The 16,717-nt window shown below is 35.5% G+C and overlaps 1 protein-coding gene across 3 annotated transcripts; it reads right to left on the bottom strand.

Moving 5' to 3' along the window:
• Positions 1-2,906: 2,906 nt before the first annotated feature.
• LOC133854496 (NAC domain-containing protein 7-like) lies at positions 2,907-8,760 on the bottom strand. 3 transcript variants are annotated; one of them, XM_062290731.1, is made up of 4 exons: positions 8,241-8,760; positions 4,515-4,695; positions 4,144-4,419; positions 2,907-3,821 (listed from the first exon to the last, which is right to left on the bottom strand). In XM_062290731.1, the coding sequence occupies exons 2-4, from the start codon at positions 4,672-4,674 to the stop codon at positions 3,283-3,285; spliced, it is 975 nt and encodes a 324-aa protein (XP_062146715.1). In that variant the 5' UTR covers positions 4,675-4,695; positions 8,241-8,760; the 3' UTR covers positions 2,907-3,282. The 3 variants fall into 3 exon arrangements, with proteins under 3 accessions (XP_062146715.1, XP_062146714.1, XP_062146713.1); XM_062290730.1 differs by having other exon boundaries at positions 2,909-3,828; positions 4,148-4,419; positions 4,515-4,700; positions 8,241-8,758; XM_062290729.1 differs by having other exon boundaries at positions 2,909-3,828; positions 4,148-4,419; positions 8,241-8,757.
• Positions 8,761-16,717: the final 7,957 nt, after the last annotated feature.

The raw sequence follows: 16,717 nt of genomic DNA, 5'->3' as shown, positions 1-16,717 counted from the left end.
AAACCATCAATCGAAGAAACAAAGCCAATCAAAAGTTGCGTAGACTTTACTTTTCCAATTTATTTATTTATTTTTTTTAAAAAGAAAAAAAGAAAAAAAGTGGACCAACGAACACCACTCGGCACTCAAACGACAAGGAAGGAAACATCAATCAATGAGCAAAGAATTATGTGTCTCCTTTATGGTATCACCCAAGCATTTCCAATCAGGGAATGCTCCCTCTTTGCCTGTCAACTCTCTTTCCCCCTTCTCCGCTTTGGGAGTGATGCCTAGTTTTGATAAAAACCTTGCATCTCAAAGACAAATTGAACTGACATCTCGTTCTGTGGAAACTAATAGATAAGTTCTTCTCAGAAAAAAAAAAAAAAAAAAAAAACGAAAGAATTCTTTTCAGAAAATGCAGGGTAATAAAATAAAATAAATTTTTATATTAATTATTAATGTCAATGTACGTAAGCTATTACTACGGCTAACATAAGAAGCTAGTGCTACTAGCCTACTACTACGGATTTTTTTTTTTTTTTTTTTTTTTTTTTTTTAAGCATTTCTTGAAAGATCGAAATTAAACTATAAAAAAAAAAAAATACAAAGTGGGACTGTGGGAGTAGTATGCTACCACCATTATCAGGTACATATATATATATCTACACAATGCATGTATCACATAACTAGTGATCCATATTACCATTCACAGAGTATATACGTAATCAATCATATGAAGAGGTTTAACTATTTAATTTGGTGTTGAAGCTAGCGCAGCTTTTGTTCTTTTCCTTTAAACTTGGATTATGACATGGACTATAAGGGCCAGTGGGGTAAAGGCGAAAATCACGAAAATCTTCTATCAAAAAGCTCAAAGTATAACACCTATATATGCCTGGGTTTAGTCCTACTCTCTTCATTGAATCGATCACCAAGACTGGCTTCGAAAATCACTTTGTGAAAGAAACCTTAATATATATTGGAAACAGAAAACAGAACAACAGCTAGGCTTTCCCACGGTCAGCCAAAGAAAATTAAGCTATAGACAAACCAAGAGAGCACTAATTAATTAAGCACCCAGCCCAACTTACACCAGCAACTAACCATAGTTCAAAACATGGTCAGTGAAACCTCAAGATCTAACCAATTACCATTTATTATAAGTAGACCTTTAACCCTGAAATATAACATAAAATGTCTAAGAAAAGAAGAATTGACTTGAAAATTAAGTATGTTCTATCTTGAGGATTAATTGTTTAATCACAACATGAGATATTACTGATACCAAACTAGACAAAATTAAGTCGGCATGATCGCAAGTACGTACTAGGAGTAAAGTCCTCGGAGACTCCGGAAACTGTGGAGGTTTGGGATATAGGGAGCCAAGGAAGCACACATGAATGATGCTGTCTCACATGCAGTTGTTTCACACACACACATATATATATATATATATATATGGTTAATAAGTAATGTTAGCTTAAGTTAGCTTACTTAATTAGTGTCCAAACAATATTTTTAATAAACCCTAATAAATTATTAATCCGCGCGCATGGTCTGCTATTAATTGTTTGTGGCTTTGTTTTTCTCTCCTCTATCTCGTATGCCCGACAGAAAATGAAAGCCATTTTTGTTATGCCTTTTTATATATCGATCGCAGTGACGCATGCAAGAATAAAGCTGAATTATAAGAAACATTTTGGACGAAACCCTAATGAGGAGTAGTACAAACTTTCCAAGTCTTTTTTCCATGAGGGGTCCTCTAGCTCAGGCGTGCTCTCTCTCTCGCTCTCTCTCTCTCCAAGAAATAAAGAGTCGATGCACTCACGCCCAATTGATCGTTATGTCTCTTTACGAAACTTTCCTTGCTTAAAAGGCATTTTCATGCATGCTTGACTTCTACCCAAGCAAGAAAATCCTATAAGGTCAATATCCAAGCAACCAAACTTTGATCACGCACCCTGGCCTGCCGTTGGTATTTAAACCCAGGTGGTCAACTGCGCACAGGATCTTCCACCCCTCGAATCTGGAAAGCCCAGGTGGTTGATTTTTAATGCAGTTACACTACATGGATGGCTGTGAGTAGCTCTGATTTTAGTTCAAGTTCAAATCTTGGAGAACCGCTATTTTCCTCGATAGCTCCTGGCTTCATTTCACACACAGGTATATGCATGTATTGCGATAAAGGGTAGGAAGACTGTCGCGGAATTTGGCATTGTTACTCTATATAAAAGGTACGTTTTGGTTATCACTTAGCATTATATATATCGTTGTGAATGACAAAGGGAATGCATGTTAAAGTTACAATTGCAACTACTACTACACCTTTTTCATTTGTTTTTTTGTCATAGTGAACATTTATATCATTATATGAATGACTTGGTTTGCAGTACTGAATGCCTATCATCTTCCTTCTGTGCTCACTACTCTTCATAAACACCTCCTTTCACGCATGGAGTGCATGCATCCTCCTCGGTAGAGCGCAGCTAGCATATTGGCATCTTTTTACGACGACTTGTTTCAGAACATATATATATATGCAAAGGAAGTTTTGAACAGTATATATATATATATACAGGTATGCGTGCTTTTGGAACTTTTAACATTTTAATGGGCATCTCGTTCAAAAAAAAAAAAACATTTTAATGGGCATGAATGATCCTGCATGTAGTGTTTTGCCGGGCAAAGACATGGTGTTATTTTTTGATAGCTAGGGTGTTGCTACAGAAACTGTCTTCATGAATTACTGGAATCTAGTCGATCGATGATATGGTTCCTCAATTACCTCAAGTACGTACGTGATCTGCCTCTTTTTCTCGATCCCTACAATATAATACAAAGAATTAACGACCATTAATGAAGAGGACATTTGACACAAGTGATCGATCAGCAAATGCTCAGAATATATTTTTATTTACAATATATATATAGTTGCTCATTTCATCTCTGACATGAAATAGTACGTAGTCCTCATTGGCCAACATACACCAGCACAAGAAATCCTAGCCTTGTTTAGTAATGTTGTTTCTTCACTTCATGTACAGAAGTAGAACATATGTAATTAGACCAAGGGTTACATGCATGATAAAACATTTCAAAAGCAAATTACAATTAATATTCAACATTGATCCCGATCGAGTTAGTTCCAACACGTACATGAGTTCACATATATAATGTATACTAGTTTATTTTTCGTAGGTATATCCAACAGCTAAATCAAATACCATTTTCGTTTTATTATGTACAGAAACCTGGATCGATCCTTTTAAATCGCGCGGACGATTAGTATGCATATATCTTCTAATTATCATAGTATATTTTGGATGTTGAGGCGAATTCCTCGGTAATGTCTGGCCTTTTGGAGTCATTGGATAACATATTAATGTGTTCCGCCACATTAAAAACAGCTTCAGTAATGGCCTTGGAGGCATCTTGATCATCACCATGGCTGAGCTGAGATGCAACGAATTTGTCAAGGACTCGCCAATCAGTGACTTGATCCACCGCTTGCTCGTTGTTGCTGTAAAACGAGTTCATGTGTTCTTCTTGAGTAAGGGTTGAGGACTGCAAAGCGCTTCCATATGGGAGGACTGATTGAGGAATTTTGGGGCTTTCCAATTGAGGGAGTTGGAGGAAATTATTAGGATGATGAAACTCAGGCTCTTGCTTGCAGTGATAGTGGTGGTGGTGGTACGATGTAAAAGGCTCCGGGGAGTCAAGTAGTTCCGGCATGAACGACGTCACTTGCTGATCATCATACCAGCATGCTGACTCATACTCCCCAACTTTCCTCACTGCTGTCAGTCGCTTCTTGAACACTCTGCATACAACCCATCCTTCTTCCTGCTACAAATCACAATGATTACTCTATCAATTTAATTGCTTCATTATCAAGGCAGTCCAATTAGAGAGAGACAATAGCAATACTTCAGATGTTTATGTGCCATTATTGGAATTGTGTGTATATATATATATATATATGGTTAAGAGTAAGAGTTGGTGACTTGGTGCTAAATATAGATTGTAATTTCCTTAATTAATTATGTTGTATAAAAAATTATAAACTTGTGACAAGATGGGAAATATATATATATATATATATTAATTGATAGAGTACTAACTAAACAAATTCTAGTACGTTGGATGTAATTGAAGTATGACTTGCCTGGGGAGTTCCATTTTCATTTGTTTCCAGACGATACTCATGCATAATCCAATCTGACTTTAGTCCATTAGGGGCTCGTCCTTTATAAAAAACTAAAGTCTTTCTCATGCCAATAAGGGTATGCCTAGAGTAAATAGCCTTGTCTCTTCCGGTAGCTTTCCAGAATCCTGCTTTTGTAGCTCTATTAGTGCGAGTTCCAGTTGGATACTTCTTATCTTTATGGCTAAAGAAATACCATTCATTCTGCTCTTCAGTTCCTATTTTACACAATTCTGCATGTCCAAATTAGCAAAGAAGATCAATATACGATAATCTAAACTTTAAGCTCCAACATTAGAGAGGATATATAACGTACGTACGGCAATACCTTGAAGATCCCACGGTTCAATTTTGTAAAGATCAACATCCTTGATGACATCTAGATCAATCCTTTTAGAAGCAATCTTTTTTCTTAGGTAATAATCAACAAGTTCTTCATCTGTCGGATGGAATCTAAAGCCTGGGGGAACATGTGAAAAGGTATTCATATTCACCCAAGAACTTCAAACCTGCACTTTTGAACGGCAAACCTATCAGCTATATATATTTATACGACCCATCTATGGTCTGAAAAAGAATGTAGAAGTACTACTAGAAAATAGAAATACTAGTAGCTCTATTTTGATTGATGGTCAGTTCCAAAATTAATTAGAAACCTTCGTACAAGCATCACAACAGTGATGCATGTTGTTGCTTAATTAACTATATATATATATTTATGCTAAACCCTGGAGGATTGCACTCAACTTATGAAACTGAACTGAGATTGCATGTGAGAGGAAAAGGAATATATATATAAAACATAGATGAGTGCTTGCAACAAGCTATCAATATTGGAGAAAAAGTCATGCATGCATGCAGTTGGTCTATAAAAAATTGAATAGAAAACGCCTTAATTAATTAGAAATATTACTCTAACTTGCAATACAATTTTTGTCACAGATAAACGAAGAATAGTTTAAAATGATCTAGCTACAACATGTTTGTTTTCTCAAGTTTAACATGTCTGTCCTACTCATGAGGAACGAGATAGATCATATTAATTGCTCAGGCCAGTGTTATCACATATTGGACTTCCTGTTTTTTTTTTTTTGGCATGTAGTGTCCCCTGCATGGACCTAATTAATTAGCAAATAAAGAAATAATATGATGATGGCAGAAACATTTATGTCATTCCACTGGCCAGCAAAAAAGGTTAGATTTCTTCACATCCGAAAGTAAAGAAATAATGAGTCATTGTATCAAGTAAATAACATGCATTAAATTAATCTAAATACTTTTGAAACGGTACCAGCATCCATCCAATTATTTCATCAAAATCAGACCAACCAACAATGGCAAAGTACTTATAAGTTATGTCCTCTCAATATTTTTCTCTTATTTCACAATCTACAAACAGGTTGCAAAGGAAACTGCCTAACATTATATATACGGGGGAAATGCTTTGAGGCTAAAATCGATCTAACTTGACCAGTTGCTTTTGAAGGAACCAATGAGAAAGATTTTTCAAAAAATGTCTGCCTCATAGAAGGCTTGTATTCTGGATGAGTTGTTCAAGGATTTTTAATCTGCCAGTACTATAAACGTTACTAATGAATCATGTGATCAAATGTTCTCTATATATATTTTTGTTATACGGAAATAAAATATATAGAAGCTTGTAGCTAGTTCTTGGTAATCTACATCGTCTAAAGCCAAACAAGGGATTCCAAGTCATTGAAAAAAAAAAAGAAAGACAAAAAACAACAGAGAACTTGGGACTACTATAATTAGAAATGATGAAAATAAATTCTGATTCGAAGACAAGTAGTCTAATAATATGGAGAGAAGTACCGCGTACGTTCAGCTTCTTTGGGGTCATCGTGCTTTTGTGGTTCATATATACCAGTAAAGTTTAACTCCATGTTCAATTGAAGGGTTTGAAACTAAGAAATAATCGTCATTCTAGTCATGTACCTCTTTGCTTTGACAATTACATTCTGGATTGCGTCTTCTTTTTAGGTCTAGGTCTAATATATAAAGACTAAAAAAAAAAAAAAAACTTTTTTTCTTTATAGAAAGAACAACATAATTGTAATTATCTATCACATACCAATCCAAATTCACCTTAATTCTTTCACAATAAAGCAAATCATTGATGATAAACTTCTCTTAGAACATGTCCTAAATCATACATTCTGCAAATAACTAACTAGTTTTGTCTAAATCAACACGCATTCATAATATAGCTCACTTGATTAAATAAATAAATAAATATGTACGTCAATCCGACTTCCATAATCATCGCATGGAAGCTTATTAATTTAAACTTGTTTTGTAGATAAAAGTTTTACTATACTGTACAATTAAAAGAAAGTTTCGCTTACAGCTTGCTATGGAGTTAACATGATGAAATGTGAGTGCAATCTCTTTGTTATATAACTTAATTATATAAGCTTTGGTTGATTAATGTAAAGATGATAGAATAAAATAACTTCAGATTCAAAAGAAGTATTATAAAAAAAAATGTGAATAAAGATTAAGCATAAGTGGAAAATTAAAACAAACCATTTTTAATTTTATTTACATAATAGTCAACAATGGATCAGTTATAACAATTGATTGCTCTATCTGCATAACACTAATCGCTGATTGTTAGAATCCTAGCTAGATTATTTGAGGATTATAAATCCTAGAAGTTTCATCTTAAAATTGTAAAGCCTTCTATGGTCACAGCTCATTAAGATTGTGAATTCTATTCTTTTTCTATTTATGAATACTATTTTCTATAAGTATAGTTTTCTCATAAATAAATCCCTTGTCCATAGGCTTTTGCATTATATCCCAAATAAGTTTGAAGTTTTATAAAGGGAGATCTAGAGCAACCAAAACATTGTATTTTTCTTTGGTATTAGAGAAAAAGGAATATCGTTTCTGCTACTCATTAATGGAGACAATATTACTGTACCCTGTTAAATTTTTATGTTTTAATTCTTGATTTTCTTTTTCCTTATTTCTACTTTTCTAGTACATGTGCTACAAATTCTAAGACTGATAATACCAATTATTGTAGATAAAGATGAAGTTTACTTTTGCTACATTAATTCATGTAACAAATACATGCATACACACGGATGCATGTGTGTATACGTATGCAGAAAGTTTGAGTTTCAGATAGGGGTAGAGATATTCAATCAAATTTCATAAACTTTTACCCTTTGAAAAGATAAGAAGGGTATTATAGTAGATCATACAAAAGATCAAATCAACTTTCTTTAAATTGGTAAATAAGATGACATTTTGTAGCACCTTGATTGATGTTGAATGCAACAACTTTTGATATACATCTTTGATTCAGTCTAAATACCTATTAAAGTAAGACTCAGAAAAGCCAGAGAATGAATAATAACGCAGGAATATTAAACATCATGATTAATTTTTCAATATCCAAGGGTGCAGGGATAATTTGAAGCAAATATATAAACCTGGCCATAATCTTGTCACCACTATCACATGATTCTAGAGTAGGAAATTCATGAATATATATATATATATATATATAAAGTGAGATCTAAATGCAAAACAACTCAAAGCTATAATAGAAACACGTACGGTTAACAAAATGGATTGACCTAAGCTATTTTCATCTAGAGATTTTAGAGAAACATTGAGAAATATAAGTGTGGATAAACTTGTACGTCAACTACCATCTTCAATGAAAGCATATCTTCAATGAAAGCATATATATATCAAAACCGAAACATAAAGATCAACCTCAAACCATTCCCAAACCAGCTGAAGAAACCCCCAATGTTGAATAGTAAAGAAGATACAATTCTAACATAATATATTATATATATATATATATCTTTTTATGTTCTTTTGGCTAATACTGTTATCCATTGCAAATTAAGCTTGTAAGTAAAGCTTCCACTCGATCTCTTTAATTATGTCTCACCACATGAAATGATCATTCAAAAATATTCACATAAAGGATCCGAATGAATCACGAAAAGAAAATCCAAAAGATATAAGCAGAAGAAGAAGAAGAAGAAGAAGAGCTCCAGCAAACAACCTTGATAGTCTTCCACTGCACTCCTTCTCCAATCTATGACTTCTCTTCCGATCTGGTTGAACCCAACCACGTATCCACTTATCAGCTTAAAGCCAAAAGACTTTTAAAATGCCCCCACTGAACCAGACAAAAAAGAAGAAGAAAAACACAGAAAGAGAGGAACGAGAATACAACAAACAAGAAAGACAGGATAGAATAAAGCGATGATCACTTTCCTCGGGAATTGGACTGAACTCCAACTATATATTGTACCCTCATCAAGACCTGTCTAGTACCTGTCGAGAGAGAGAGATCAGATCCCGAGGAATGGAAAAGAAACGAAGGAAAGGAAAAAGTAAGGCATGTGGAATGGAAACACAGAGAAGAGATGGGGTTAAATAGGACGCAAAGACGAAAACAAAAACTAACACATGCCCTAACAATAAAAATCAATCCCTCTCATAGTTTCTCTCCTTTTCTTTTAAGTGGAAGCTTGATTGCTGCAAAAGCTTTGCGCCAAAAAAGGGGGGCGCTAAAATGGCTCAAGAAAGAGAGATATTTGGAGAGATAGAGATGACAACCTACATCAACTCCCCACCAGCAACTGATAAAGACCAGAAGAAGAATGTTATGCTCTTTGAAGTTGCCCGAGAGAGAGAGAGAGGTGAATGTAAGAAGATCAAACGGTGAGCATGAGTTGGGCTACTTAAAAGGACTTGACACGACCAGAAAGTGTCTTAAAGAAATTAATTGACATTAATGTGTTATGGTGATGATGATAGGTAATCATTAACGGGTGATATTTTGGTGGTGACCTTGATCGAGGTGAACATCCTCCCGCCAAGAGATACTCTCTCTCTCTCTCTCTCTCTACTTCTTTTACTATTCTTTTCTTTCCATTTGATTAATTGATTCTACGCCGCGTGATGTACACGATCAGATTAATAATTATATATATATATATATATATATATATATATATAGCTAGGGTTTTGGCCCTTCTACATGATCCTTGTTCTTCATTTTTCCAATCAATATTTTGAACCCCTCACTCTCTAGATTCAGGTTTATTATGAATCACATCCATTTTGAAGTGAGTTTTATAGGCTTTTAATCCCTTTGGTAACATTTCTGAAGATGTCTTTTACTTCTTTATAGTAAGAATTGAAGGGAATCAATTCATATTAGCTCATGAAGGTGCAGTGTAATTCATGATATATACCAAGATGCTACTTCAACTTGTGGACCTTGTTAAAGTTACACCACGTACTATATACTACTCTCTGTACATCAAAATGAAAACCATTTAATACATTTCACACCATATTAACATTGCCTAATCATATTAATTAATTTTTTTTTTTTTTTTATGGGCAAACTATATATGTTTTTGGTTATTATGTAATGAATAATGCCACTTTTCACGTTTATTTATATATAATACATATTATAAATGATTTTATTTTTTATTTTTTATTCTTTTAAGTGCATGGCTGAAATTAATGGAGAGGCACACGCTCGATCAATCTGACGGTTTGAAATGGGTGTTATGCATAATTGTAAAACTAGCATCACCCATCATCATCCTTCCTACAAGAGTCCTATATAAACCTTGTTTGGTAAGAAACCATTGATCACATACATAATCTTGATTTTACTTACGTTACTAAATATCTTGTTATGTCAGCAAACTATAATATTAGGAAGCGCGTGGTATTCGTATACAGTAGAAATTAATATCTTCATATTCTCAGTGCATGTTAGCCGATATGATCATTGGCCACCTCTTCACGCCCCGTCCCAAAAATGTTAGTCACACGCAGCGAGGGCTCGAGCCCACGAAAAGTGGAACAAATTAATATTATGTAGTTCACTTCTGAAAAATGCGTTTTTAAGGTTTGAGCAAAATACAATAATATTTACTAAAAATATATTATCCCAAGCCCCCCTCACCAGCAACTGCACGCGGCCTCTGGTTGGTTGGTCCGCAATTTTTTTTTTTTTTATATTCTTTAATCTTTTCTCTTCCCAAAGCTTTCACGAGCTGGGCCCCAAAAACCGACCCTAGACAATACGATTGGGACACCTCTCCAAATACTTAAATTCTTTATATTTTACGAAAAAGAAAATATAATGGCTGAGCCGCAAAGCCAAGCCAAGCCAAGAGAGCCAAGTGAGTCACGGTGTGTGACTTTGCCGGATGCCGGGTGCCGGCTGGTGGTGGAGACCGGGCCCCACCGGGGGGGAATGATGTTTGGGACTCAGTACGTGGCGGCTAATGGTCTGGCGTGGGCTAGCCCTCGATCATTAGGCTCACAATTTGGGTGCAGGCCGGTTGTGGAAGTGGGCCCCCACCCCTGGTTATGCCTTTTTGCCAGAGGAGCTGATGCCTTGCTGGATGGCCAGGTGTAGCGATGTGTTTGGTGCTTGTGCGTGCCGGCAAGTCTATTGTTTTGTCGTCGGCCTGGTTCTTCGCCCTTGAAAGCTGAAGGGTATGATAAAAGGTTATAAAAAAATAAAAAATAAAAAAAAAACTAACATTTATATATATATATATATCTTATAATATATGTGCTTTTTTTTTTTTTTTTTTTTTTTTATATAGATGTATAATATATGTGCTTACTTGTGTTTGATTGTAACTACTAAAGTGAAGCAAAAGTCTCACACGTGATACAAGTGTCACCTTGTCCCCACCGTACTGGCATAGAAATGGAACATATATATATATATATATATATATATATATATATATATATATATATATATATATATATATATATATCATCTACTAATATTTCTAATAATGGGAAGAACCAAGATTTTTCTTTCATTTGTTTTATTAGATTGACATGTTCTAGCATGAATTTTAACACATCATATTAATAAAATGGATTGAACCAATCCCAAGAAAAACTTTATTATTGAATATAAGTTTGGATTTTATTAAGGTTAGATCATCTCCAATAGAATAGACAAATGATTTATAATAATGAAATTTGACTATTATCAGTCATTTTTTGTCTCCAACTAACATAATAGAATTTTTCCTTCTAAAAAAAAATAGTAAATAAGCTCTTCTACCTATTCAATATTTACACTAGAAAGAGTTTTTTATTATTTTATTTCTCTCTTTTCTTTTCTGTCTCTTTCTTTATCTCTCTTTCTTTCACATTCATTTCCCACACAAAATAATATTTAAAGAAAAAAGATAATAGAATAGAGAATTTGTTAAAGTGTGTATAAAAAAATGAATAGCTAAATAGAAATTGGTACTTTTTCAATAGTTATTTTGAATATTCTTACTGGAGATGCTCTTAGTGAGGTACTAGACACTTTGGCGAGTTTTAAACTGTAACCCGTTAGTTATTCATCCATACCGTCTATTTAATATCAAGACATGTTACATGTACATCTTCTATACATATTTTTTCAAAATCAACTGATGCATATGTAGGACTCACTTGTAAGTCATTATAGGTCATACAGATTTAATGATTAATTTGAATATATATATATATATATGAAAAATGTAGAAGAGATATAAAAATCATTTATCATTTTATAAAGTTAATGATATCTTTAAAGTCATATGGAAACTCGATGAAAAGCAACATTAGAATGTTTATATATATATATATAGAGAGAGAGAGAGAGGCAATATATGACTTTGCTTTGTCAACAAAATTTCTTTTTGTTTTGTACCACATCAATGAACATAAAGGTTGGAATTAACAAAACCTAATCAGCGCAAGTGGTGAGCTCAAGCTCAACAACAAGTAGGGTCCCTTTTAATCATTTTGATATAGACCCATGATTGTTTAGGTTCCCTACCTTTAACCAGGATAAAACCTAGTGTGGGCAACTCAAACGGACCCTATTATTTTTTTAAATGTTCTTATTCCCACTCCTCCAATTTCCTTGACGGGTTTGGAAGAAGTTTTTTTACAATTATAAGAGACTTTTCATAGAGTTCACTTTTTATAATTGTCTATTCAATTGATTGCAAGAGACAAGCAATTGCAGGGAATTTGAATCTCACTCTCTCGTGTCCGGCCCTATTCACATGCCTATGGTCGCCTTATCCTTCAAACCCTTGGCATAAATTTTTTCTTTCTTTAAGAAAATAAAACCATAAATGGGATCCTGAAGCTACGTACCTTGAAAGAATCCCAAATCACTACTGGTGCTTACTAGGGGCAAATCAATGGTCTTCCTCTTCAGCTCATGACCACAGACAATGCCAAAAAAACATATCTATAGGTGAAAGGATGCAGACTCCTCGGAAGTAGACCATTGAGCAGTTTTCGATACGGTGTGAGCGGCATATTCTTTGATGTTTTTCGTGGTTCATGATCATTGCAAAACAACTAAAATTAAGAGAGAATACTCGCTGCATTACCAGTGAGCTCTCACTCCGATGCCTAATTAAGTTTGTAAGGGAAAAGCATGATAAAGCACAATAATTTAGTCTTGGTTTCATACTTGGTGTAGGTTTATAATGTGTGACAACCCATTTTTTATTTTTTTTTGAAAACATGCATCACAAATGAGTCCTCACAGTGACACAACTACATGTCACTCAGCCAACATATGGCATATGCCCCATAACATACACCTGATAATCAGAGTTACATCTAACAGCGGAATATAACATGATACCAATATGATCATAACGGAAAGCATATCTGTAGATAACCTGTGGTTTATACAAAAGAGCCATACATGAGCCTATCTGTTTAAAGCTTTACAATATTACCACTAATACAAAAGAATAGCTTTACAAAAGAATGCGTGACATATACGTCACAAGCCATATACAAAACATAACAAAAGAGTAGACACTATAGTCCATCCCATTACGACTGTTGCTGTGGGCTTCAATCGTAATATCCCAGATACAATGCAACTGGATCACTGTCTACCTCAGGTGAACCTGCAGCCAAAAGAGCAACATCTGCACGGTTGTGGGGTTAACCGCATCCGCATAGGTGGATTTATGAGCCCATTGTCTCTCCAGGAAACATACCGAGACCTCAATGATATTAAACTGATTGAGTTTTCACAAAGAACCAATTTTTCTCTTTTAGTCTTACGTACACTATAATAACTACCAATTTTATAAACTTTTGTCTTTGAAAACACCTGTAGCTATACAGTAAACACCGACTATTAGCAAACATTTAAAGCATACTATGCAGCTGAGATTATGCATAGAAGTTCTGTTGTTGGAAACAACTACATACATTCTCACGTACTATAATACTTTTGTGATTCAATGGCTTAGGCTTACATACACACGAGGGCATTCACATGCATGTAGGCTGGAAAACAATGGTGTTAGTTTTTGTGTTGGCTGCATTCTGTTAGACAAAATCACTTCTATGTAATGTTGCTGCTTTCACAGGGATGCTGCTTTATCCAGAGTCTACTCCTCAGCTATGTTCTTCGAGAAGATTCTGTGAAGTTTTCAAGGATTTATTTTGGTTCCCTGTCAGCCGTTCGGACGACGTGGTATTCCGTCCGGACGCTCATCAGTCAGCAACATCCGTCCGGACGACGAGATCTTTCCGTCCGGACGCCCATCAGTGTCTAGAAGCTTCGAACAGTTCAAGATTGCATCCGTCCGGACGTAATGGCAAATTGTCCTGACGCTCTTCAGAGTACGAGAAAATCCCAGTGTTCCAGCGCATTCGTCCGGACGCCATTCAGTGTTTGACAAGAAATAGGGTTTCTGCCTCAAGACACAGTTATGGGAAGACGGCTGCTACCATCCGGACGATGTCCTCTATAAGGCAAGAACTTGCATACCAAGTTCAACCGTCCGGACGTTAGCCTTCATGGTCCGGATGATCAAGCTTCATATATGGAAATTACGTGCACCAGTTCAACCGTCCGGACGTTAGCCTTCAAGATCCGGACGCTCCAAGCCTTATTATGGTAATTTCGTGCAGCCGAAGTGCAACCGTCCGGACGCTAGGGCAACACCGTCCGGACGCGGCCTTATTATGGAAGCTTTCAACGCTATCTTGGAGAGGCGGTTGCAGTTGACCGTCCGGACACTCGGTCAAGCCGTTCGGACACCTTCCGGTATTTTGGTCATAACGTTTTACTCAAATATCGGATTGGGATGAAATTGGCGTCGTTGGAAAGCTTAGAAAAAATGATGTAATTTGAGCATCCGGATGGACCCTAGAAGCGTCCGGACGGCCTCCGTCTGGACGGAAAGATTTACCCATCCAGACGGCCCTGCAGAAAATTCCAGAATTACTTTTCGAACAAGAAAAACTTGACCCCTTCAGGTAGGTGAACCTGGTTGGGAAGTGTTCGTGTTGGGTTATACGTTAGAGAGTAAGGTACGGCCACTGCATCAGGGGTATGTGAGTGTTACTGCTTTGTATCTAGCTTTGTCTTCTGAATAGTGGATATCCTGGGTTTGGCTGCCCCGGAGTGGTTTTTCTCTTAATTGAGTTTCCACTTCATCAACAAAATATTTGTCTCCTTTAAATTCCGCATTTAATATTTTGTTGCACATTGTTCACACACACTGTTAAATTTAGAAGTCCATTTACTTTTCAGTTGGTATCAGAGTAGGTACACTCTATTTAGGATTTATTTCCTGAGTGTGATCCTCATCTCTTGTGACTTCTATTTTTTTTATTACACCTTTTATCAAGAATTCTTCTCAGTTTTCTAATGAAGATTCTGATATTAAGCTCTTTAAGGTTTTAATAAATTGAAGAATGCTCAACATTCTAAAGAGCTTATAAAGGTGAAGCAAGAAAAAAAGTCTTTGATTGTTCAGTTATCTGAATCTCATGCTTTGATTGACTCTTTGAGATCTGAGAATACCATGTTGTTTGACATTATTGATACACTTGAGAATAAATTAAAAGAATCTGAAGATCTCCTGAAAAAATTCTCAAGTGATAATTTGAAAAGCATGCTGTGTATTCATTCAGATATTTCGAACAAGCCTGATTTGATTGCTGATTTAAATACTTCTACTTCACATGCTTCTGATTCTGAATTAGACTCTGTTGGTATTAAGCATGTGATAGTAGATGCAGTTTGTTCTAAAAATTCTTGCTTAGATAAATGTGTGATGCCTAACTCCAAGGATTCAGGAACACAAGGTAAGTTTGTTCCAATTTGTCATAATTGTGGGAAAATTGGTCATATTAGACAAAATTGTGTTGTGTTAAAATCTCACAGACCTTAGAAGAAGCAGGAGGACTCCAAAAAGGGTGTTATTGAGAAAACATCTTCAGATAAATATGTCCCGCCCCATAAGAGGCATATATCTCAAAAAGGTAAGGATTTTGTTGTTTGTGAAAATGCTAATCTTAAATTTGCAGAGCCCTTCAAGAAGCATTTCAGCAAACGAAGTCAGCCTACCTGCTATCATTGTGGTGTCTCTGGACACATCAGGCCACACTGTCCTCAAATCCGACATCAGCAGCCTCGAATCAGGAAAACAGAGCAAAAGACAGGTAAGTCTAGCTCTAAACCTTCTAAGCCTCATCATGTTTTTCGGCAACAACGGCATTATCCTCAAAGGGATTCTCCCTCATGCTATCACTGTGGTAAGTATGACCACATCAAAGCCGAATGCTTCAAAGTGAAGCCTCACAAGCCCAAGAAGAATCAGACCAATGAAGGGCTTGTCAACATGATGAAGAATGTCCTAGTCAGACTGATCAATTGGGACATGGCTCACACCCCTGCCTCACAGCTAAAGAAGGTATGGGTAAGGAAGAATAAGACAATTCACCCCTTAAGGGGGAGTGGACTCACCTAGTAGGTGAGGTCTCCCATGCCTAGGATTTTGGTTCCTAAATCCTAGTGCATGTCAGGTATGTTTGCATTGCATTGTTTATCTTGTCATATCGTACTCATGCCTTGCATTCTTTTGAGGAACCGTTTATTTTATCCCCATATTTTCTCTTGTTGTCTTAAGAAACATCTGCAGATATTTTCTTTTGGGGATGATAGTTGAAGCACGTCAGGTGGCTACTTTTCTGTCTTGGTATTTCTTAAACCTCTCTCCATGAGGACAGGTTTGGTTTACCTTACATGCTATGATTAGATGTCATTTCCTTTTTCATAAGCATGTCTTTGTTGTTTTTCTGTTTATTGTTGTTCAACAAAAAAAAAAAAAAAAAAAAATTTGGGGAGAAGATGCGGAACTTTATTTCTTTCTTTTGATAGCTTTTCAGATTTTGCATGTTTTTTTGCTTGATATCTCAGTTCATTGTGCATTGATTAAATATGCTTATATATGATTGAGAGTTTATGCATGATATCTGCTAAGTTTTCCTGTTGCATCTTAATAATAGATAGTTACTTTCCTCATGCGATGAAAATGTGCACTATCTAAGACTCCCCTAAGGTACATCTTTTCCTTCTCTGACTTTTTGCTTCTATAAATTCTAGATAAGAGAAGAGGTCTTTGATTAAGATGGTCAAATTGACCACATGCTAATTGAACCTAGAGC

The sequence above is a fragment of the Alnus glutinosa genome, chromosome 13 (genome assembly GCF_958979055.1).
Source record: "Alnus glutinosa chromosome 13, dhAlnGlut1.1, whole genome shotgun sequence".
Classification (NCBI taxonomy): domain Eukaryota; kingdom Viridiplantae; phylum Streptophyta; class Magnoliopsida; order Fagales; family Betulaceae; genus Alnus; species Alnus glutinosa.
Note: the sequence above shows the minus strand (reverse complement) of the source record. Positions and strands in the feature narration are given on the sequence as shown.

Bases quoted from the DNA above. Each gene is read 5' to 3' on its own strand.
- LOC133854496 (XM_062290730.1), bottom strand. From the start codon at position 4,674: ATGAATACCTTTTCACATGTTCCCCCAGGCTTTAGATTCCATCCGACA. The intron at 4,420-4,514 runs GTATTGCCGTAC...TTGGACATGCAG, and splicing joins TGAACCGTGGGATCTTCAAG to AATTGTGTAAAATAGGAACT. The intron at 3,829-4,147 runs GCAAGTCATACT...TGTGATTTGTAG, and splicing joins ATGAAAATGGAACTCCCCAG to CAGGAAGAAGGATGGGTTGT.